The sequence below is a fragment of the Carassius gibelio genome, chromosome B18 (genome assembly GCF_023724105.1).
Source record: "Carassius gibelio isolate Cgi1373 ecotype wild population from Czech Republic chromosome B18, carGib1.2-hapl.c, whole genome shotgun sequence".
Lineage (NCBI taxonomy): Eukaryota > Metazoa > Chordata > Actinopteri > Cypriniformes > Cyprinidae > Carassius > Carassius gibelio.
Window position 1 is genome coordinate 15,665,432 of NC_068413.1, and position 26,380 is coordinate 15,691,811.

At 36.8% G+C, this 26,380-nt stretch overlaps 1 protein-coding gene across 4 annotated transcripts in view; it reads right to left on the reverse strand.

Annotated features, from left to right (window-relative positions):
• Positions 1 to 26,380, reverse strand: part of LOC127977820 (voltage-gated potassium channel subunit beta-1-like) — a 133,081-nt gene that overhangs the window by 55,922 nt on the left and 50,779 nt on the right. For all 4 annotated transcript variants that reach the window (XM_052582961.1, XM_052582958.1, XM_052582959.1 and 1 more), the window contains one exon: positions 3,115 to 3,158. In XM_052582961.1, the coding sequence (XP_052438921.1) occupies positions 3,115 to 3,158 (44 nt within the window). The remainder of the gene's footprint in view (positions 1 to 3,114; positions 3,159 to 26,380) is intronic.

The following is a 26,380-nucleotide window of genomic DNA, read 5'->3' on the forward strand; positions in this document are numbered from 1 at the left end:
ATGGATGTCTGGCCAGGTCACCCTGAGGGGTCTTCTGGGTGCTTAGTGATGCTGTCGTATCTAGCGTGAAGTGGAGGTGGCAGTTACAGAAGTCTTCTTGTATATGCTGCCTCAGGTGATGCTCCCCTCTCCCGTGCGATTCAGCACATCTGCGATGCTTAGGAACCTTTAGGTACACACGCTAAGCTTTGTGTACTTTTAAAAAAAACATGGTGGTCAGTGTGCACGTGAACACTTTGCACACTTTCTAAAATCCACATAAGTGATAAGTGTGCACGCAAGACTCTGAATTTCTGTACAGTCAGGGTTACGCGCTCCACCTCATCCTTTTCTTGAGGTGATTAGACATTGGTTCCTTGGGATTCATTCAGCCAGTGTGTATTTATACACTTCAAGCATCTCTTCCCTCAAGATGAGCAGCTATTTGGGCGATTCTCATGGTAGTTTAGTAGCGCTCCCCTTTTTTGAAAAAGGGTCGCATATGAGTGCGCTACTCTGAGCTCGGAGTTCTCCTTTCATATGAGACTGAGTTCTCAGTTTTTTCCCCAGAGCGTTCCAGTATTGTTTCCATAGATCACGCTGATGACTCATAGACATTCCATCTATGAGTGCCATGAGAGTCCCTCCTTAGAACAGTATTTGAAAATCCATGCTATGGTAAGTGTGCACGTGAAGTCTTTGCACACTTTCTGAAATCCCCACTGTGGTAAGTTCTCACGCTAGTATTCTGCGTCCTTTCTAATATCCTATGGTGAAGGCTTCGCGCAGTTGCTTCGTGCCCTTTCTTGAGTTGGTAAAAGCCCCATTCATTTTGGGCGCCACTCCACAGGAACTGTTGAGACAGCTCTTTCAGCAAGCTTATGCTTAAGCTAGCGATAGTCCTTGTATGACAGGCAAGACTTGGTAGAAAATGCTAGGTTCTTAGCCGTATCCCTTTAAAGGAATCTTTCCTGTTTCCAAGCCTTCAGCTCTACCCTGGGCCGAGGCCCTAACAATTAAGTTGGGTATGTAGCTTAGGCCTTTGGCCGTAAGGGGTACTGTCACAGACAGCTGTCTAAATGTCCCAGGGGCAACTCCCATAGTAATGGTAGAGTTGGTACTAAGTGCTCGCCATGATTCTGGTCTGCACTTCCCTCAGCATGACGGCGTGGGTATACTGTTCCCCATAGTGCCCCCTAGAGGACACAATTTGAAGTTCCCTTGAAAGGGAATGTCTCAGGTTACGAATGTATCCAAGATTCCCTGAGTAGGGAACGAGGCACTGTGTCCTCTAGCTCCCTGCCATGCTTCGGGTGCAAGATTCAGACAAAGAAGTGAATGACTTGTTCTCCCGGTGCCTGTTTATAGTCGCTGGTAGTGATGTCAGAGGCTGTAGCTGGCCAACAAGTTGGTGTTTTTTCAATGCATCCTTCAGACACGAGACGTTTATGGAGACGTTTTTTTTTTTTTTTTTTTTTTATTATTCTGCTTATTTCATAAAAATAAATGACAAGTTACACTGAGCATGTCACTAATTAACTCAGCTGATGTGTTACAGGGCTCATGAACTTTGATTATTTAATTGTTTATTTTTACAGCAATAAACATACTGCGTTAATAGTAATAGGTTATGTTTATTGTCAATAAATGAGCCTGCAACATAGTAAACTGAAAACATTTGGAGTTACGAGAGCAAAATCAGAAGTTATTTTTTTTAAATTATCAAATTGCAATAAAGCAGGAGTGCACACACTAGGAGTGCACACACTATCCTCCAAACTCCTGCAAGCTAGTTATGGAGATGGAAAAGGACAATAAAACAAGACAGAAGAACTAAAGGGGAGCTTTAATAAGCCCCCCCCCCCCCCCCCCCCCACCAAAAAATAAATAAATAAATAAATAAATAAATAAATAAATAAATAAAACTGCAACATGCGACCCGTGATTTTTTCAATGCAATTTTTTGCCTAAAATTGCCTAAAATTGGCTAAATATGAGGACTTGGCAACTATTGTTACATTACAAAGCTTGTCACTGATTCATTTACTTAGCTGATCCGTATATATATAAAAAAAAACATACAAAATAAAAAAAGTCTAATTTACACGTTCACCAATTTGTTCACCTAAATCAGTGGTTCTCAACTCCAGTCCTCGGGACCCACTGCTCTAACACATTTTGTATTTCTCTCTTATCTGACACACTCAGTTCACTTCATGGAGACTATCCTAACGAGCTGATGATCTGAATCAGGTGTGTTAAATAAGGGAGACATGCACAATATGCAGAGCAGTGGGTCCCGAGGAGTGGAGTTGAGAACCACTGACCTAAATGATTCATTCAGATTTGTTCACTGAGCCACTATTCAGGACTGGTTTCATTATGAGTCACTCTCCCGAAACAGATCATCCCTTTATACTTTTATTAAAATATGTCTAAATACAACTCTACCAAGCAGCAATATTTTTCCCTGCTACACACCAGTTGTAAGCAAACTTGTTTTATTTTGGGCTCTGTCACTTTTTTATTGACATACAGGTGAGAGAGAGAGAAAGAAGTATGGGATTATGTCCAAACACAGGCCTGATTCAAACCTGTATCTCCTACATGAGCATTGCATTCTGAGCTATTTATCTTCCTGGATATTTTTATATTTAATAACATGCATACACGGTAGTGCTCATATTTTAAAGGACACACACAAGCATATGGAGTCCCTGTAGCGTTGGCCTGCTTCACTCTGAAAGCTGAGTCTGCCTTTTGTCGTCTCGGAGGTACCGAAGCTGACTGGCCCACTCCGGTTACTGGAGTTCAGCTTTTGTAATTGCGTTCATATATCCCACTGTTCAAATCCCAGTCCCTCTTTTTGTGTGTGTGTGTGTGTGTGCGTGTGTGTGTGTGTGTGTGTGTGTGTGTGTGTGTGTGTGTGTGTGTATGTATGTGTGTGTGTATGTGTATGTGTTTGTTTGTGAAAGAGGGAAAATGCTAGAGAGAGTCAGCATGGTGTCATGATTAATGAACTGTTTAACAGAAACAAACTCTGCAAAAACTGTCTCTGCTTCTATCTGCTGATTTACTGCACCAAAAACATACAGCATATGGAAATATCTTTTTTTGATATGATGCAGTACTCACCCAGACCGAGGCATGAAACTCTCAATCCAGATTTCCCAAGGTTCCTAGACAGACAGAGATAGGAGGGAGAGAAAATAAAACATTTATATTAGATTTGACATCGGTGTCCTTCTGGTTCAGGCTTCATGGAGTTAAGCAGCATTTCTCAATGTAGATTTTAGATTAAACAAATAACAAAACAAATGCAAATATATCAGCAAAAGCATGTCTCTTTCAGGTTTACTGGTAATGTCTGAGAAAATTAATTTATTTTTATCCAGTTAATCTACAGGTGCATAAGATGAAGCTGAATAATGAAAAACAGTAAACTAGTTTTGCTGGCAAATAATTTATTATTTAAGTATTTAGACATATTCTATGTTTTTATTATTATTATCAATTTTTGAGATATACTTTCATGCTAATCATTTTAATTTAATAAAACATTTTAACCCTAGTAATTTTGTTGTGTTTTAGTAATTTTTATTGGGTTTTCTAAATGTCCATATAGTTTAGTTTTTTTTTTTTTTTTTTTTCTTTCAGCTTGAGTTTTAGTTATTTGAGAACATCAGGTTAAATTAAACTGGTTTTATTTTACTTAATTTTTTTAGTTTTTAAGGTTATTAACACCAAATGTGTTGATAAAGCAGTAAGAATGTTTCTGGTCATAGTCTAACACAGCGCCACCTACAGTAGCTTCAGTAATACAGTGTGCTAAATCCCAGAAACAGTTGAAAACATTACAGAGATTGTGTGACTCCACAGCAAGTATGAAGAAGGACATGACAGCTATGTGAGCACCATGACCCAGTTGAAAGGGAATTTTTTGTTTTTAATCAGATTTATTGATATCAAGTGGGTTCCGATTACCGACAAACTTTGCTGGGAACACAGAAAAGTGCTGACAGAGAAATAAGAAATGAGGATGAGCAAGAGAGAGAAAATGCAAGGGGGTGCATTCTGCAGTGAGAGTGTATTACCGCGGTGCTACTATCAGTAAAAATGTATTTCTCTGAATCAAGGCCAGAAAATGAAGGTGCAGCATAATAACAGATTCATCGTGCTGCAGATAATAAACCTGCATGTGTGACTGACATGACTAATGCGCAACCAGGACCTGAGAACTTACACAGCACGTTCTGTTATATACAGCCTGTCATAACCATTAGTTTCCAAATATCCATCTGTCAACTTGGGACAGTTCATAACAACATTAAGTTGAAGAGTGTGACTGTTCCTTGAAGAGGAAATAGCACAATCCCTGTGTCAAGACCCAGAGCAAGATAGAAAGAAGCAGAAATAATGACATGACTAAAGGCTTGTACTTATACACACCAGGACCAAATATGTGTTGTGGAAGTTTGTTGCAAATCACATTTTGTACAGAAAAAAAGAAAAGAAAAGGAAGTTTCCTATGGACCTACAGTACTAAAACTTGGTACAGAATTTTTTTCTTCTTGAGTACATTAACATTAGTTTAAGATCTTATGTTTCATGAAAAGCAACTGTTGGTGTTACTTATTTTAACAAAATAAATGGGATTGTGCAATGTATATTTTTAATTAGTACTCACCTGAATATAAATCCAACTAGATGATTAAAAGTGGCAAAAACATTTATAATATTATAAAATGTATATATTTTAAATATGTGCTTCTCTTTAATTATCTATAATCACAAAAGAATCCTTAGCATGATAAGAATAATTATTAATAATTGTATGATTGTGTTTTCGATCAATAAATTCAGCTTTGGTGATCATAGAATACTTTAGGACAATAATAATAATAATAATAATATATATAATATATATATAATATATATATATATATATTTATTTTGTATTGATTTGATTAATTGTCATTGAATATTGTTAGTGCACAACCCTTTGAGATGAATTTGTATATTGTAACTGACAACACTGCATAAGAAAGCTATCTATCATTGAAAAAGGTAGAGAGAAAAAAAAAAAGACTGGCTCCAGTCAGTTTGAGTACGACGTTTAAGATTACATTAAAGGGGGTGCTCAAAATAAGCTGCACCAAAGACAACTGGAGCTTTGCGCACTGCAGAAAAACAGAGGAGCATGACCATAACAATGGCACAGCTCAAGAAAAGGACTCTTGTGTGGTAGGGGACAGCGTGTAATGCATAATTCTCTGTGTACATCTACAATGTGAATATCAATCTACACTGACAGAATCAAACAAAGCAGAACCATCCAGAGACCAGACATTGCTTTTATAGCAATGCACGCACACACCATGCATCAAGATTTGTCTCAAGTTAAAGAGGGGATGTTTAAACCTGAGAGTGAAATAGACTGAGTTTAAACGATGTAATTAATCATCATAATCATGCTATTTAAAGGTGCTCCTGCAGGCCGTCTGGCAAGTGGCTCTGAAGAGACTGAAGGAGTTATTGCACCAGCAGCTACTTTCAGCAGATTAACCTGACCACTCAATATGTTTCTCAATGAATAATTAAGGAAGTAAAGCAGATGTATTGTTCTGATGTCAAACAGCATCAGAAAGTATTATATAGCATAGAGATTTAAAATAAAGAATAGTGAATCAATTGGTAGTGTTTTTCAGAAGACTGCTCAAGACACTACATTACACTACTTAAAAAAACAACACTACATAAAACACTACACACTACATTTATTGTGCCTGGATGTGAGTATGATGGACACAATCAGAAAAATAACACAAACTTATATGTCTACAAGGAGGACATATAAGTTGTTTTCTTAAAGTACAGTAAATTAATATTCATGTTTCTATGGTATACTGAAAAACAATAAGCATATCAAAAGTTTTAAAGGCTTTTGCTGGCAAAAAAAAGGAAATATAATGAGTCAATATTTATAGTTTTCATCCTTTCATAACCTCTAGATATTGGCTGGATATTAGCTTCTGGGCCAGATCCTAAGTAATGGCGATCCATTCTTGGCTTATTAGTTCTCAGAGTTGATCACAATTTGTGGGCTTCTGCTTTGTCTACTCGCCTTTGAGGACTGACCACAGGTTCTCTATGGAACTGAGAGCCGGGGAGTTGCCTGTCCATGGATCCAAAATTTCAATATAATGATCTTCGAGCCACTTCTTTATCCCTCTTGTTTTGAAAATGCACCGATCATCACCAAATTGCTCACATCGCTCTTGCAGGACGTTTTGATACCATTCTTTTTTCATGGCAGCGTTTTTGGGCAGAATTATGAGAGCACACTCCCTTGGTTGAAAAGCAACCCCACACATGGATGGACTCAGGATGCTTCACTGTTGGCACAACACAGGACTCATGGTAGCGTTAAACTTTTCTTCTCCGAGCAATCAATTTTCCAGATTTCCCAAACATTCAGAAGGGAGCTACATCAGAAAAAATAATTTTGCAGCAGTCTTTTCCTGTCCCTATCCTTTGTACTTCCTGCAGAATTTCAGTCTGTCCTTGACATTTTTCTCAGAGAGAAGTGGCTTCTTTGTTGCCCTTCTTAACATCAGGCAGGTGCTCTCACACTAACCTGCTGCCATTCCTGAGCAAGCTTTGCACTGCTGGTGATACGATTCCATAGCTGGCTCCTCAAGAGGAGATGGTCCTGGCATTTCCTTGAAGTTCTTGATGATCTGGTAAATGGATCTTTCAGGTGCAATATTCTTTGTAGCAATTTCCTTGCATGTGAGGCCATTCTGATACAAATTGTTGATGGCTGCATGTGTTACTTTGGAAGTAACCATTAGCCGTGTTTCCACTGTCAGCCCAAAAGCGGGCATGCTAGTGCATGCCAGGGCCAGTCGTGTTTCCACTGTAACTTCCAGGGTTTGATCGTGCAACATCAGTGCTTCCTCGCGGCCAACAGCCCTGGTTTTTTTGGCCCAACAAAAACCTTGGGCCCAAGCAGGCCAGCTGGGGCTAGAGAAGTGATTAAGAACAAAGGCAGAGTTTCTCTGCGTCTAGAGAGTGTAAGCGCCGCAGATCATTTCATAAAGTTAACAGCCATAACACCTGCATTAAAGCTCAAAACTCACTTTCAGTCATCAGCGAGTGTTTGAAATAACTTGATGCAATGTGAATTATAATCACCATACAAGGCAGAAATATTTTTAAAAGATGCAAAAGACTATGCACGCTAGCCATTAACGTCACCATAGTAAACATGATAAATGCGACCATTTGAAGAAATCAGACATAAGCTTCTTATTCTCTATCACAATCGTGTATGTATTTAGTAACATATTTTGTTGTCATAAGTCTCATCTTGAGAGTTTAGCTCCATGGAGCCTGTGTCATAAAAAATAAAACAATGTTTTTTGTTTGGGAGCTTTTATAAAAATATAGAAATTATAATTCTTTCTAAATGTGATGTATATAGGCTACTGCGACTACAAATAAACAGAAACAAATTCAAATGAATAAGCAGGCTATGTTCATAATGCTTTATTTCTTTGTGACAAATTTTCAGTCCTGATAAATTAATTCATTATGATCAATGTATCACGTATTATAGTAAAACATTGATGCTTCTGGATTTAAATATTTGATAAAGCATGCAAACAAATGGACGCTTTTATCATGTTTGTTTTGTGATCACGCTAGTTCCCGTGACTTATTTCTTATTAGTTTTCTGATAACTTCTCTTTGCTGGCAAAATGATAGGATTGCGTAACGTTGTTCCTGAGAGGCATGTAAAGGGTGGGTTTTTTAGTGAAGTGCAGCGAAGCTTCTGACCTGACGGTGGAAACACAGCACTATTTTGGCCTCTGTGTTACAGGTCCAAGACTATTAGCCCTGCCCGGCCCGTTTAAAGCACTGGCTCGCACTGGCCCGACAGTGGAAAAGTGGTTATTGCTAACAAGAACACAATGACTAGAAGCACTTCTTCACTCCATCAGTCTGCTCTTAAAAACGATTTAGTACGATAGTGATTAACCTGACTAGTACTTGTTCACACTTCCACGTGTGCTGCTGATATGATGGTCATTTTGGGTCAGGAACAAAAAAACTGTGAAATTATTATTTTTTCTTTTTTTTTTTGTAAATAGTAAAAAATGTTTGGCCAATGAAGATTTTGCAATTTAAAAATGCATCTGTTCTCTCTACACAATAATCTAGAGACAATGTGAATGAAAACCACAACAGCTTAAGCTGCTAACTTTTCAAAGCACAAAATGTATGTCACTGCCAAAATTTTTGGCCATGATTGTATGTGTGAGCATATAGACGGTGTAAAATTTTGTTGGAAGCGGAACTGTTTTTATTATATTAGAGAACATAACCCATAATCCGAGAAGAAAAGAGTGAATCAGACGCATGCAGTATTCATGGAGCAATAATCGGCTAAAAGTTCTCTCACCCATTGTCTCCACTATCTGTCATAATAAAGTAATGCAGTATAATATGATGGTGTAAAGTGGAAATGTGATTTGGGTCAATGAGATCCTGACCTCTGGTGATTCTGAGACCCCAGGTGCATCATCTGGATGCAGTTTTTGAGTGCACATGAGCATATAAGCGTGCTATCTGTTTATGTGCCTCATCATCTGTTTGTATGTGTTTATATGAGTGTGTTTGTGTGCATTGCCACTTTCCAGAACAACACACCTGAGCCCTAGTTGGGTTCATGATGTTTATCATTGCGTTTTCAGGGTCAGCCTCAGATCTTGCAGCACAGAGTTTGTCTCATGTCTGCAGTTCCCCTTCAGGAAGGAGCTGCATCGAGAGACACTTTGGGAATGCCCCTGCATTACCGAATTCAGTTCAGTTTTCGTCCACCTTATTTCAACAGGGTCATTCCCTCTAGTGGACCTTAAGCAGGCTCTGGAAATGGAACAAGAAGTAAATCTCTATTGAGTAATGGGGCCATAGAACAGAAGATTCAAGATTCAAACAACTTTGTTTATCCCCGTACGGCAATCCAGTTTTAGCCTACCAGTCGTATCAACAAGACAAAAGACAACACTTAATCAAGCATTCAGAAACACTGTAAATTATATCAAAGGATGAAGAAGGATGGGTTGGTTGCATCTGATCTTAGTTACTCGTTTTCTGAACCGCGCTATGAAACGACTTTGGTTCAAGATGCTCACTGTCAAGCAGCTAGTATCTCTAATCCAGTCCGAGGACTGGTTTGTTACAATAGATCTCAAAGATGCTTGTTTCCATGTTTCCATCCTTCCTCAAGACTGGAAGTTCCTTAGGTTCGTATTCAGGAGCGAAGCATACCAATATTGAATTCTTTCCTGTGGTCGGTCACTCTCACCCCACAATTTCACGAAGTGTGTGGATGCTGCTCTGTCTCCTCTGCAACTCCAGGCCATCTACATATTCAATTATATTGACGATTAGTTAATACTAGCTCAATTGGAGCAGATGGCATGGAGATATTATCCTCGCCAACATGGGAGAGCTGGGGTTAAGGCTTAACACCAAGAAAAGTGTGCTTTCACCACTACAGAGAACCACTTATTTAGGTGTGGTGTGGGATTCAACCAGAAACCACTAAGGCTCGAATCGAGTCAATCTCCACAATAGTCATGAGAGTAAGAGAAGGCCAGTCACTCATTGTTAAACAGTTTCAAAGGCTGTTGGGTCTGATGGCAGCAGCGTCCAAAGTGATACCTTTTGGCTTGCTTTACATGAGACCCTTGAAGTGGTGGCTCAGGACCAAGGGATTTCCCCCGAGGGGAAATCCGCTTTTCATGATCAAAGTCACACGGAGATGCTTACATGCCTTGGACATATAGAAGAAACATTGGTTAATATATCAAAGCTGGATGTTTGGGGCTCCTTGTCGTCGTGTAATTCTAACGACACATGCTTCCTGCATTTGCATTGCAGGAAATTACACAATGTCCGCTGTGGTTCTTCCTCACCATGGTGCAGATGTGGCCGAGGTTTCGTCTGTACGATTTTCCACTGATCGCTCTGATCCCGGGAGTTCTGGAGAGAGTATGCAAGGACAGGGTCTGTCTACTGCTAGTAGCCCTGTTCTTGCTGGCCCAAGTATGGTTCTAAGACCTGGGGTTCCTCCTCGACGGCTCTACCCTGGAGATTCTGGGACCTACTCTCTCAGGTCGGGGGCACCATTTCTTCATCCCTGCCCAGAGTTGTGGATGCTGTGGGTGTGGCCTCTGAGGGGGCACAGCTCCTAGCATCTGGTCTCTCAACTGAGGTTGTTGAAATTATACTCCAGTTCAGCGCTCCCGCCACAAAGAAGCAATACACCTTAAAGTGGAAGTTTTTCACTTCATGGTGCAGACAGCAACTGCAAGACCCAGTCAACTGCCAAGCTGGTACAGTTCTGGATTTTTTTTGTAGGAGCGATCCTCTGCAGGGTTATTTCCCTCCACTCTGAAGGTATATGTGGCCGAAAGTTATGTTATTCCTCCCCTTATTCCAAGTCCAAGCTTAATCCACCCATTATTTCAGCTTCAAAAGTCCGCTTGATGTCACGGTGACTGATGACAAATGCAACTGTGCACATGTGCATTCTGACTTGAGTTAAATCGCATAATAACTTAGACTGTTTGCCCTTTTGAACTATAATACCGATCGCTCGTGCAATGCTATGGCTGCTGACATTATTTATTTGCTTATTTTGTGTTCTCTGCTCTGCGTCGAGTCTGAATCTGACCGATAAAACTTTAAGATTAAACGGTTCATTTATATTGTTATAAAAATGGGAGAAAATGTAAAGCGCGATTTGACGGTCAAAACGTCCCTCACTGGTTGCCAGAAACATTTTAGAAACATGAAACGTGCTCGAGACTGCACATGCATGCTAGCTGTATCAACCTAAAATATGCTTTAACGCAATTTGAGCGCCATAGAAAACATTCATGTGACAGTGCACCTCAGATTGTGTTGCTGATTTGAAATATAATAAATGTTATTGTGTCAGGTCTGCAAGCATTTTCACCATGCGTGCACTGGCATCAACTCTGAGTCTGCATGCTCTGCTTCTAAATGCAGAGAGAGAAAGAGAGAGCACTTTTTTTTGGCTCACTCTTTTATTTTCCTAATTTAAAAATTTGCAGTTTACAAAAAACACAAGCAGTGTTTGATCATGGCCGGGTGTTCTCCGAGTCCGATCGCACGGGTATTACACACAATGTTAAACAGACCCAGGACCCCAGGTAGTAGATTCTGACCCGACCCGGACCCGGCTAATCATTTAAAATATTGACCCGAACCCGTACAGGTCCCGGGTCGGGGCCCGGGTTGAGGAGTCTTGGGTGCAATGTCCTCTTTTACCTGAGGGTTGAGTATGTCTATAAGGTGCCCACTTTTTCGCCAGGGTGCATAGTAATGCAGACCATCTATCCTCATCCATTACAGGAAGTAAAGCGAGAAAGGCTTAATCTGCTCTGTCCAGTTCCAGCACTGGACCCTTAAGCACACAGAGTTGCCCCATGGCGTAAGGCAGATCAGCTGTTTGTTTGCTTTGATTGACCCAAGAAAGGATCTCCAGCAACCAAGCAAACTATGAGTAGGTGCGTGGTCGATGCCATCTCAGTAGCCTACGAGTCCTCTGTCCTCCCGTCACCTATGGGGGTCAGAGCGCACTTGACCAGGAGTATGGTGGCCTCCAAGGCTTTTAACTTGGGTGTGGCCTTGCAGGACATTTGTGCTGCATCAGGCTGGTCCTCTCCACACACTTTTGTCTACTTCTATAACCTAGACCTAACATATACCCCAGGGTCCCAAGTCCTCTTTGTTATGTGCTCAAGAGGCAGACTTGTTAGTATAGCACAGTGGGTATTCTCATTCCCAAAATGTTTCTCAACCCAGCTCGAGTTCCTGAAGGGGAACATATCCAGGTTACACATGTAGCCATGGTTCACCGAAGGAACAAAATGCTGCGTCTCTTTGCCATACTCCCTGCATCCCTGTAGGCACTACTGTAGAGAATCGCTGTCTCTTCAGACGTTCATCTCTGACCAGTACGGGCCTAATTAGATAAGAAGTCCCTGTGCACATGAAACATTATTTCATGTTTCATAGCAGAGAGACACAAAAGGTATGTGATGTGTGAGAGAGAAGATATAGTTATATATAAATGTCAAAGACAGAAGATAGGAATTTGATCCCATCTGTCATCATTCCAAAAATGTCAGGTGCAAACACATAAAAATACATTCCTACTATGGAAATGTTTGTCCTCTAATATAAAATATATTATTGTTATAAAATATAATTTTATGAAGCATGACATTTATTTATTGGATAAAAATTAAGAAAATTGGAAAGTTAATAAAAAAATATAAAAAATTAAAAAGAACAACTGCTGACCAAAGCTTCTTGGTTTGACATTTTGTTAACGATGCAGTTAAATGTCTACATTATATGTGTCGCTTAAGTTTACAAATGTGTCTTGGAGCCCCTGTACCCGATGTGGTACAAAATACCACATTAAGAATTTTGCCTCTTGATTAAATAAAGTCCACCCAAACAGCAAAGGTCAGCCATCACAATACATTTTAGAAAACAAATAAATAAATAAAATCATGCAATATCTATGCTCTCATTCACACAATGTTCTTTTAGTGGCTTTGATTCCTGTCAAAATAAAGCAATGAATGAAATCTGAAGTTAAAAACAAGCTGTAGTATGACACTCTGCTTAATAAAGTCTGGCACTTGGGTTATTTAGAACATAACTTTAATTCATTTCTTCAGAGGCCTCAGTAAACAAAAATTATTTGAGTGTCACGGGGCAATCAAAACTTCACTGTACAAGAACTCAAAGAACTGCCTACCAACCACAGTGAGCAATACAAAATTTAACTTCTAATATATGGATGTATTTACACTGCAGCAGTTGTGAAAGAAATATCAACTGCCAGATGCTCAGAAACTTACGGATGCAGTGCCTCTGTGCCAGGAACACATAAATCAAGCTGATTGACAGCAGGCCTTTTCCTTCTTACTCTGATGCTGATAAAAGTCTGAGATGTTGGGCTGCATGTTTAATGGGCAACAAAATGCAGAGGGTTATAATAAGATGCATGAAACATTGCAGATGATCCATCTAGCAGTAAGAAAAGAGATTCATCTCACGAGGAAAGAATATTATATGTGATGTTAATATTTGGAGTTGCATCACTTTGGAATCCTGACTGAATTGATCTTGTAATGCAGAGAAAAATGAAGTAAATAAAGTTTTGGAAATGAACAGTTGTGCTTGCCTGCCATATTGAGCGAAGCTGTGCCTTGTGCTCTGCTCAAAAGAAGAGGGAGCAATTGGCATAAATCAAGAGCAAATCACCTACTTCCACATCTTGAGCTTCATGCAATGGAAACTGTCACTGTGGTCTCCTGGAGTCAAGAGATCTGACTGATGTAATCTAGAATATTAAAGGTCAACGAAAGACTAAATGAGATTAAATTATTGTTGAGGTAAGTTGCTTTGTAAAATGTGAGATATAAACAAAGTTATTTTCAATGGGTAAATGTTTTCAGGGTCATCTTATTTATATTCATAGTTTAAGTATTGGTAAGTACTAATAATAGACATTGTAATAGACATTGTAATGTAAGTACTGACAATATCTGAAACGTAAAGCTTTATGATATAGTGATTTACAAAAACGTAACTTTTTTAAGTTACCCAACTTTAAATTTAGCCAAAAGAATAGAAAATGAATTCAAAAATTAAATTTCACCAATTCAATTTGGTTAACTAGGTAATTTTATTCAGTATACTGTTCAGTTTATTGTGTTTTAAGGTGATAAAGCATAGTGCTAAAAGTTCAACAAGCAGCCTCAAAATTTTATATTGCTGTTCCAGTATCATATTTAGATATATCCATTTCAGTCTGTGATTTCGGACCTCTACACTATTTTTATTTTATCATATATTCCCTTTTAGTGTATAAAATGCTAATATATTCATGTCCCTGTTATAGTAAATGTTTTCACATTTTCTTAGATAAATAAACATAAGAGAGAACAAAAATAATTCTTTTTTGTATTTCATTAATATTATTTTTTTTATTTTATTTAATGTTATTTAATATTTATACATTTTATAGTTTTTTTATGCATTTTTACATTTATTAAAAAATAATAAAGGCAGTAACAATTTAAACAATATTTTTGAACAATTTTCTACACTTTAGTATTGTAGAACACTTTAAAACAGTGTGCACTAATAACATGAACTTTCTGAACTTTTGTGTTTGTTTTTATTTGTTACTCACATTTAACAAAAACCCACCAATTCAAAAAATAAATAAATATTGTCATTCCTTTATATAGTCCAAAATGTTGGAAGAAAATCTTTGCCATGCATCAATAGTAGTAGGTTAGACTTGTTAATTTGTGCTGTTGTATATTCACAGGTTACTATTTTAAGGAGGCTATGAATTCAAAATGTTTTTGCACACATGTACAGAGTAAACAAATTGTGTATTAATTTCTTCCTTGCAGCTGTAAAACCAGCAAACAGCATTCTCTTCTTTAATTAACTTATACAGAAGTTAGAATTGAGTGATTTGGGGGTGAGTTGCCGTCAGCTTACATCTGAAAAGAGGCTGTCCACAACTTCATCAGCTCCTCATGCTCCTCTGGGAAGAAAGGAACCAGGGCTGGCCACGGCCCATGCCAAGGAACCAATCAACCCCTGCCATGAGGGCTCGGGACTGGGAGGTGTGCACGCCTCCGGCCCAATGCTCACGGTGGCCCAGGAAAGCATGGCCATCAGCTCTGGCTCTGATTCGGCGGTGATCACATTACCCAAGGGGTAGTCCTGCTGAATCATCATCCTCAGAGGACGATAGCCCATTCCCTTACGCTGCTATCGACATTTGATCCTCTATCGCCATACCACATGAAATGCTGGGCAGGCTATCAGAGGGCACAGCAGAATCACCGTGGCCACACAGAACAGATGCTGCGGCAAGAGTGAGAGGACCGTAGGGACTGGCCCAGCAGAGAGCCTCTCACTGTAGCCCTCAGACCGCCCAGAGCACTAGCCGATTGTTCTATGCATGTGGCAAAGAAGCCAGCACGGTAGTGACAGAGGGAGCCCCTCCCATCCCTGTAAGGAGAGATAGCGCTGCAGTGGTTACACACTCACAGTGCATTAACCATCCCAAACGACAGTTGGCTGCTGACAGAGGATTGGAAATGACTACAACCAAGAGGACAAGGATGGAATGTCGTCTTCAAATAGATGTGAGCCTTCCGCAATCAGAAACTGCTCCTTTAGATGAAGGACCCAGGAGAATCACTGAATTATGAGGGACACCTCTGTTTGTGCCGTAACGCTACCCAGAACAGCCTCTTCTTCCAGCAGCAAAGAGAATTCACCTGGTGAATCTCGAACTGTGTTCATTCACTCGGCTCCGAAGCAAAAATCTGATAAGTGGATGCACCTGCCGCCTATTTATCTCCGTTGCTGGTGGAGATTTAAAAGTATGCACATTTCCTATCTATAAATTAAATTCATCTCCAGTTCTTCTATCATTTCAGGCTTATCCAAAATTATTTGAATGCTAGAAAAAACATAAAGCTGCTTTTCCAAAACCCACCAAATGATGTTTACATAAAGTTAAACTTTGGATTAGGGGTTTACCCCGCTCTATTTCTCTGCATTGACTAAATTATTTTTATTTTATTTTTTATTCCCAATGAATGGGGATTAAAACTCCCAACCGGGTGACCAAGGCCAAGCAAAATACCAATCTTTAAAATAACACCAAGGAACATTGCAAACAACAATAAAATCACAGAAAGACTCATTAGTCACACAAGCATTCAGAAAACAAAAACATTGTTTCCTATATTTTCCTGATGTTTGATATTATTTAAAATTGTATGTACATTTTATAAACTTTTTTTTTCTAATTTATCATTTTGACATGTTGACAATAACTAATGAGAACAGGCAGCAATCCTGACGAGTCTGCAGTTTATATAGCTTATATAAATGGAACGCCACTGATATACAATAAAAATAGTGATGCACTGAAATTTCTGCACCCGAAAATATCCACAGATATGTGAATAACTATATTTTAGTTTATATTGACAAACTTTGTTTTTCTAGTTAAAAATAAGAGTTATTGTACATTATAATTTAAATTTCCTTTCATTTGAATTCCACATCTTTACATTAAAATAAAGATAGAATCTGGAGGTCTGAATTCTGTTTGCTACCTTTTTGCATTTAAAGTACATTTAGGAACTGAATTTCAACTGAAAATACAAGTATTTTTTTTTTTTTTTTCAGAAAAAAATATCAGTCGTACTCTCATTTAGTTTCAGTACAGTGTTATGCTAATTTATAAAATAAATAATGAAAAGCTATGAATACTGATCCAATCACATTGGTGTTTTCACTGACTCAATGTAAAAAAAAAAAAAAAAGTAAACAAAAAAAAAATTTAATTGGACATTTTTGACCGTGCGCTGAAGTTTTGCTCTTTTGCAGCATCTTGCACAAGACAGGAGTTCTTAAAATGCATTGCTCAGGTTAAAAGGAGTAAAAAAACTGAAAAAAAGTGTATTTTTCTAATTTCACTGCCCACATCTCATTGTGTGAATGATCTCTTATTCATACCTTTGCTGAACTGAGACTACCAGGAACCTTCAAACAGCATAAAAGTGATGCTACGACATTACATTTATATGATTCAATGCAAATTACAGTACAGTTACAATAAAAGGAACAGTGAGGCTCTGCTGAAATGGTATTTATGCAACAGCCTAGATATGTAAACATGAAGCATCACTCACCACCCTAAAAAAATAAAGATCTCCTCAAAGAGCTTTAACTAAGCAGAAGAATAGCTTCACTCCAATCTTTTGCTACGTACAATGACCAAGGCAGGTGCAATGGCAGGTGTTATTTCTCTTGGGTCTCATTTACACCTTCACATGTTAAGCAGAGCTGTTTCTCTCCCCATGATGCCAGGATGCAGTTACCCTGTGATTATTCCTTCCCCTTCTGTGTGAGACTGAGTCAGAGGACAGATCCCGAGTTGAAGCTCACACTCACATACAAACACATACGCACATCAAACTCTCACATGAGTGCAACACAGGCAGACTAATACGTACTAACAAACGAAATTACACTCTGAGCTGGACAGAGAGTACGAGAGAAAGAAGGTCGCCAAGCAACATTGGTGCGAGTGGGCAGAGAAAAAAAAAAAAAAAACAACACTATTGGCTTTAGCGTGGGGATTCAAGCATCCGCTTAGCATTAGCCTCTGGTGAGACTTCATCACCTTGTGTGGGTGTCTGATTGAGTGACTGCTTAAAACATCACACACTGGTCATTTCATTACACTCAATGAAAGTATAAGAACTCTGAGAAAGAGATCAGTTTGTGAAGAAATTAGTCTGACTCATCCGCATATCCAAGAGTATTTGTGATTAAATCGGTTTCTCATTTCCATTCTCTTGCTCCTTCTAACAAAACTCAGCTAATACATCACGTCTTTTTGAAACCATCAGCTTATCTATTTTTATGTAATTAATGGCAATATGACAACAGATATCTTTCAATTCATTATACTACGCTGAGTATTAAAATTCATTTGAATTAGAAAAAAAAAAGTAAATAAGATTTTTTTATTAAACTAATTATTTTTCAAAATAAAAACTGTAAAATTAAAAAATATATATATTGATAATTACTTTGCATGCTCATTTTCTGTAAAATGTGTCTGCCTACACATTAATAATAAATAAAAATAATTAATATGTATGCATAATTGATTAAACTGTAGTGGTTTTACAGCAGTTTTTTTCATAAGAAATGTTTTTATATATTTTTTAAAACATTAACTTTTGATAATTTTGATGAATAGCATAAGGAAAATGTGCAAGTAAGTAAATAAATAAATAAAACATTTAATTAATGTAATAAAATCGCACCTTATGAAGATAATTTGCCAAATGAGTGAAATCATCTGCCCAACTTGACATACTCCTCCAAAATAAAATGACAACAGGTTGAAGATGCCATATTTACATTTAAGAGTGTAGCAAGAGCATATGGCATGAAACAATTTATCATTAGGCTGGTATGGTAATTATTCAAGTGGAATGACAAATGCTCATCTGTGCTGGAGGCATCTCCAAGAAAAGGAAATGTGATTTGTAGTGAAAAGCTGCCAAAGGTCTTAGTTATAATCACTGAATCCCTCTGTAAAACACACAAATAGATCATAAAGCCTTTGCAACATGGCATAACAGTACTCACAATTTATTGTTCCTATAACATGTGATTCAAAGACCTATTTTATGAGGGAATACTGTGATATAAATATCTGGGTATGCTCTATTCAAGAATCTTAAAAAAAAAAAAAAGCCTTTTGAAAAACAGATTATAGAAATATTTCCCTCGCTCCGTGTCTACCAGAAATCCTTTTAGGCAACAACAACACCTGATGTTAATTTGAAAAGAAAGGCTTTGTGAGAAGATTTATTGTATAAAAGTATAATCTAACAATGTGGGTGCATTGGATATCTGTTTCTTTGAGCGAAGAGAGATACATTTTCATTCTGCTGAGCAAGCCGTTCTTTAATTACAGGGCATGTGATTATTATGTTTTTGAAAATATGACGACACATTTGGCTGGTCTATGCTATAAGATTACTGAAAGAAACCATATATATATATAATTTTTTTTTTTTTTTTTTTTCAGAAACTTTCTATTATTTCAGATGGGTGTGAATGGTAACTGAAATCAAAAGACATCCAAACACTCAGCACTGTCTCTTCTTTCTGTACAAAACCATTGTGTTTGCATGCTTCCAGTCGGTCTGACACAATTATTTTGTTGAGTCTGCTTTACTTGAAACAGAGAGAGAAAAGCTGAAATGGCACTAAATCATGACAATGCTGATTCAATTTTTTTTTACCATCATTGCTTGTGTAAGAAGTTTGTTATGCAACTGTTCAAGTTTTGTGCGAGGGAGCAATACGCCCTGTGGAGCACAATAAGCCTTTTGAAGAGGGAACCAATCACCTGTACCAACTCCAAGGCTGTTTCACATTGGACTGACTCATAATCCTGCAGTTTCTGATGATCCATATATGTGAAATTCTGCCATATCCCATTTAGTCTACCCATTCAATTTACATATGAAAAAAAATACATTATTGGAGCATTACTTATGAACAATACCTTATTATGAAGATGTCACTTTCAAAAGATCTTGAAGCAAAAAAAAAAAAAAAAAAAAAAAAAAAAAAATATATATATATATATATATATATATATATATATATATATATATATATATATATATTTCAAGGTAAGGTGTGTAATTTTATGTAACAATATTTTATGTAATATATAGAAACATTTAAATAATACAAATGAATGTATTAAATGATTAATTTATTGTTATATTCTATATACTTATATTTTACTGTTACTATGCTCTATTATACAAATAATAAAGTTTACATAAACAGGGCACACTTTTAACATTGATGGTTATTGAATTTTTAAACACTTTTCAGTCAATATTTAGGCTTTCGAGTCATTCCAATTGTTTGCCATAGTGTTTAGGATATACAGTAACTGTGACATTGTACATGTATATAGAGTAGCAGAGATAATTCTATTAGAATTCTAGTTATTCATTTTACAACATAGTTTATACACACTTCCGTTTTCCTATTTGAGTTGCTTTTTACTTCAGGCAAAGGAATCCATAAACAAATATCAGTTGATAGCCTGTTAGATCTGTGGAAAAGCCAATTCTAGTGTGACAGGCCTGTACAGCTGCCGATGTACAATATCCACAGACACACACATACACACACACACTGATTCATCTTGGGGAGGAAGGGAAAAAATAATGAGAACAAGCAGAATGTCTGCCCTTTATTATTTTTTGCTTGGTGAGTATGATGGGGGATGGAAGGGGTGAAAAAAAACCCCACTCAATAATAAATAAGCAGCGAGAGTGAGGGGAAGTTGATGAACCCTTTGAATCGCACTTTAATAGATTCTGTCAGCCTTGGACCCTAGACCACCTGACACAGTGTACAGAAGACAACATGGACCCTGAGATAAACACAGCATGAAGCTAAATGTTAAGAGATAATATGCCTTTCAGTAAAAGATATCCTAAAATTTTCTTTCGCAGTTAGATTGATTTCTAATCTTTAGATCATTTATCATAATTTTCACAGTTATTACTACTCACATTACTCATGTTAGCTATTTTACAATTCATTGACATAAAAAATGATTTATAGACTTTAAAAACTATCCTCCTCTAAGTCGCTGTAAAAAATGATTGTGATTTTAATGGTAAAAGACTGTAAAAATGCTACAGTAAAAATCTATTAATAGTTTAACTCTAAGTTCCCTTACTATACACGGTGAAAAACTGTAATGGGCATTTCATTTCATTTTACAGTAAAATACAGTTTTCGGAACTGAAAAAAGAAACTGCTTAAAAACTTATCAGTTATGTTCATTAGGGTTGTATGTTACTACCTAATAGGGCTGAAACCAGAGCCATCACGAGGGCCCTGCCAAGCGTGCGACCGCACAGGGCCTCACGGTAAAATAAAGTGACAGATTTGATGATGTAAAGCCAAGAGTTTTAAAGAACAAGCTTTTGTTTGGCGTAACAGAGCCTGAAGCCCAACGGCTTGACAAAACCTGTTTGTCTTGGTAGCGTTTGACAGAAAAATAAATAAATAAACAGATAAAAAAAAGAAAGAAATTAAATTCCCCCTCCAGGACCTGCATTATTTACCAGTGTGCTGTTTCTACGTGTTGAGATGAATGAAGTGGTGCTGAATAGACACTTAGACCTGATATCAGCTAACGTTCACTACCGAGAGTGATATCATTCATTATTCACCCACCCCGCAGCACAAAGACAACTACGTTCCAGGGGTTTATTAACTCTAGACAATAGAAACATTGCCCTTTTCAACAGATTCAGCATGTTTTAGTCCAGCATAAAAGATTCTGTTGTCGTGATTGTATTAAAGCCAAATGTGCCCCAATAGTGTGCTAGAAATAGTCTATAATAAATGAGGTGGAGTGTAAACCGCTTACTTGACTCTGAATAAGGAGATCTGGGACACTGGGACACTGGGAAACACAGGTTAGCCATATTCTTCTTCGGAGTCAGCGATATTCATTGTTCAGGTACATCAGGGATAACTTCATCATTGTAATTAACAGTGTCTTACAGTAACTCTTGACATGTCAAGCATATCAAAGCACACGTTGTATATCACAACTGTAGCGTATTTGGTTGCATTTTATTTTGTGATTTCACTGGAACGGACAGATCTGAGAGATGAGAGACAGACAGCCGAATTGTATCGTTCATGACAGGACCATCACTTACTGGAGGGAAAGTTAATAATGTAACAAATTTAAAAGTTTGTAAGGGAAGGATTCATGGAAAAAAACCCTAAATAGCTTTCTGTATTCTCTGTTTTCAGAAAATGTACAGATAAGTCACCATCATAGATTTTTAAAAGGGGAAATATGAACGGCTAATTAGCAATGTATAGGAATCATATATCTATGGATATAAGATTTTAGTAAGGTTTTAAAGGTTTTTTTTTTTTTTTTTTCAGTAAGTATGTTATGTTCACCAAGACATGGCATTGCAATTTAAAATAACGCTTTTCAATTTTAACATATTTTAATATGTAATGTATTCCTATGATGGCAAAACAGAATTACTCCAGTCTTCAGTGTCAGATGATATTTTAGAAATCATTGTAACATGCTATGGTGAAGAAGAAAAAAAAAAAAAAAAAACATGGAAAGTTTTTTTTTTTCTCATTATAAATACTGAATACATCAATAGTTGTTCTGCTTAATATTTGAGACGAAACTGATATTTCAGGATTTAAAAATTGAATTATTTCAGGATAAAAAATTACAGAATTTCTTTCAAACATAAATATTATGAAACAATATTTTGTCTTTATTGAACCTTGTGATCAATTTAATGTCCTTACCTATAAAAGAGATTATTTCTGTCTCAAAAAAAAAAAAAAAAGAAAGACCTCTGTAAAAATGAAGTTCAATTATAGATGACCGTCTCTGCTTGGCAGGTGAATTATTTCTGTTGTTATGTTATACACATGCAATTACACATATTTCATGCTGGCAGTGTGAATGCCCTCTCAGCAGTTTCATAAAAGAGGTGGGCAATAGAGGGAAGGTATGGATGATAAGTGTATGAGTCAGATGTATTTAATGACAGTATGTATGTACATATATGCTTTTAATGTTAGATGGGAAAGAGAGAAAGAAAGTGTGATGCACGGCTAATGTGCCAAGAATACTCCTCCTCTAAGAGTTAGTTCACTTTCTGTTATTGATTGCTTAACTATTACAGTGATTAAGAGCATTTCCATTCTCCATAATCTACTTCTTAGAAGTAAAGCATCTAAAACTGATAAAAATGTGAATGCATGGATGTATTCATTTGTCTCTATTATTCGTGTTAGTGGTTATCAGCTCTGCGATTGGCTAAACCTGAAGCAGGCATGTTGTGTATGCTGGCTCTCAAGTTTGGATTGTGTGTGTGTGTGTGTGTGTGTGTGCGCGTGTGTGTTCTCAGAGGTAATTAACACTCTAACCTCAGTCCTGCTGATTGTGGAGAGAGTAATGTATGGTATCTGTCAGACAGACAGGAGTCTAAAAACAGAAAGCTTTTGTTCACCTTTCACACTCAGCTCTATTTAATGCGTGATTTCTCAAGTTAATGCAATTTTTCAATCTCAGTGTTCAAACTGTCATGTAGACTATTGCGTCAATGGACTACAAAACCTTTGATAAAATTATATAATCTCATGTGTCTTCTTATTAGTTTGACCAATGCAAAATGGATTCATACAGGTTTACTCATACATGCACATATCTGATATAATACCCTTTACAACACATCACCAGCATCCTTACTAGCAAAAGAGACACACACACACAATGGGTATCATAGACATAATGGTTTTTATATTAACAGTATTTTCTATAGCCCTACCCCTAAACCTACCCCACTTACAAAACCTTCTCTTAAGAAAACATAAAAATAATAATACAAAAATTATATATATATGAAGAGTTCAGATGCAAAAGCCTCTAAATGGCATCTGAAATTTTCATCTAAAATTAGGAATTTTTTCAGGCTACTATATTTATGTTCAGTTATTTCACTTTAATAGCCTGGAAAAGGACCTGCACATTGCCATTAAAGTAAAATGACTCAACCTAAGCATAGGCGCTTGATAAAAATCCTAATTTTAGATGAAAATTTCAGATGGCATTTAGGTTTTTGCATCTGAACTCTTCATATATATATATATATATATATATATATATATATATATATATATATATATATATATATATATATATATATATATATATATATATATACATACATATATATATATATATATATATATATATATATATATATAAATATATATATATATATATATATATATATATATATATAATTCTGCTTGATTTAAAAGCTTGTTTACTCATGGGGACCAACATTATCTCCACAAGGAAAATTATTTTGGATATTGTTATTTTTTGTGGGAACATTCTGTCCCCATAACGTTGGGTATACCTGAGTCACACACACACCACAAACACATTCAGACCACTTTAGCTAATGAGTTCAACTTCTGTGCTCTGTTTCCAACTGAGACATCTGAGCACAAGACTGTTTCATTCTGGTTTCCCATAGGGTGGACAACACAGATATATAGGTGAAATATAGTGAAATTTCCAGTGTTTGGTGTATTTAGGCATATACTTACTCCTCCCCACCTCCAACTATCCATTCAATCAGGAAGACTAATTTCCTGTTTCTACCATAGCAGACTTAAAGCTGCAGTAGGGAACTTTTGACGCTCTAGCGGTTAATAAACAGAACTGCTTGCGTCTTGCATCTTCTCTGTTTATGTCTATGAAGAATCACAAAGGTACTGGGTTACTCCGCCACGGTACCCCCGGAGCAATCTGAAATAGTCCGAATATAAACACTTATTATAGATGTACCCTAGTGATTCAGGACAAGTTAAAAACACGGTTTGGAAAATGGATTCATGATGTACTCGCTTATTATGTTCATTTTTCTACATTTTGAACACAAAGTTACAGACCGCAGCTCTGACTGGTTGTTTTTCACCGGGAGCAGATGACTTTCTGCAAATGGCAATAGGAGCACTGAGAGGAGCCAGAGGCTCAAATCTGTGATTTTTTTCTGTGTTTTTTTCACAGATTATCTGTCTCATATTCTATTGTCAGGACATAATGACAGGTTTAATAAATATGTAAAAAATATTTTTTTTTACAAAAGTTCCCTACTGCAGCTTTAAAGCTATTCATTGAGGTAGAGTGTCTAAAGGGTTTGATCATTTTCTCCTATCTGTGAGCATGAAGACTGAGCTCAGGTTGAGCCAATCTTTGATCAGGAAAACACGTTTAAACAATTCCATTATTACAAAGGCATGAGGGCATATTTAAAAGATGCTACTGCTTGCTTGCTCTCTCTCTCTCTCTCTCTCGCTCTCATTTTGTTGTGGCTTTACTTTAAATTATTGGTCTTTATAATTTACCTCTTATTGTTCATCCAAAAACATTTTTAATTTTTCCATCCTTTCCCCCTAAATGGCAGCTTTTATTTTACTGTTAAGATGCTTTGCAAACATACACTGTAAAAAATTTCTTGTTGTTTTTACAAAAACTTTTTGGCAGCTGTGGTTGCCAGAATAATTTTGTAAAAATACAGAAAACTGTAAACACATTTACGTCAAAAACTGTTAATTTTACAATATAAAGCTGTAATTTACAAACAAGAAAATGTGAATATAAACCAGTAAATTCAACAACACACAAAATTAAATCTGTTTTGTACCTTGAAAATACTGACAACCACCATAATAATAAAGATGGTACTGTATAAGAGAAAGCCACATGAAGTATCAAAGCTCATCACAAGTAGCTTCACCACAAGCAGAAGTATATATTAACATATAGAAGGTGCACATTTATGGAAACACAAAACACCATCATGGTAACACACGTGATACTTAAATAATGCAAAAAACTTTCATTAAGCAACAGAAGATGTAACATAAAGCTCAAATGTACATAACTGATAACAAGAACTATTTAAAAACATGATTATTTAAACAAAATACTTTCAAACGTGGAGTGTCACGCAGGGAATTCTGGGAATATCAGTTTACAGTTTTAGACTGTAAATTATACATTGATTTGTTCTTTTTTTACTTCTAAAAGCTGTATAATTAACAGAATTTTACTGTAAATTTACATTAAATGCTTTGTTAGATCTTTTACAGTTTTTCCCTGTATATAGTACGGGAACTTACTGTTAACCTATTATCAGTTTTTTTCCGTAGCGTTTTTACAAAATTTTACAGTTAAAATTACACTTATTTTTTACAGTGTAGATGAAGAAATGTGCAGTGATTATTGAAGTCTGTTTAATGTCAGCTCATCATTCTCCCTGAAGAGCAGTTTTAAGGAGTAAAATGAAATCTTGCCAGCTTGGGATCCCCCAAAAGTATAATGGTGCTAACAAACAACACAACAGGAATGGCCATATACATTTTTTTTTTTTTTTAAAGTACTAAAATAACTGTCTATGCTCAAAATACTGTGTTTTAAAATCTCACACTTGCCACCAAGTTTGGAGGTTTTATGTTCACTAGAATGTCTATATAAGGGATAACAAACAGTCAGACGATCATTATCGTAAAATAAACCAAGACAGGGAGAAAAGGTCAAAACATTTTAGTGGTCATTAGACTACAGAATGCTCCGATTGACCAATCAGAAAAAAGCATTCCATAGAGCTGGGTAATTATCTGCCTTATTTTCCAATATTTCACACATAACACAATATTGAAGAAACATTTTATTTTGCGCAGTAATAGGTTTAGATAAAGACAAAGTCATTAGTCAAAACAAAACATTATAAAACAATTTTAACCAAACAAGAGGTATTTCACATTGAAGTGAGGGAACGAAGCTCAGAAATGCTTGTTAAAGGACAGGAGCAAATGGGCAGATAATGAAGAGAGGCAGGCAGTGCTGTGGGGAGATGAACATGACAGCCCACCATCACCTCCAGGAGGTGTGAGAGACATGTCCATCAGACCCCAGGCTGCGTTCTGTCACCATCCATAGCATTAAATCCATTTCATTTTCTCATTTCTGAACAGACAATAGCAGCTGGCCATCCTACATGCTGTATATGCTAAGATCAGGAGCTAGAGATAGGAGAGGATGTAC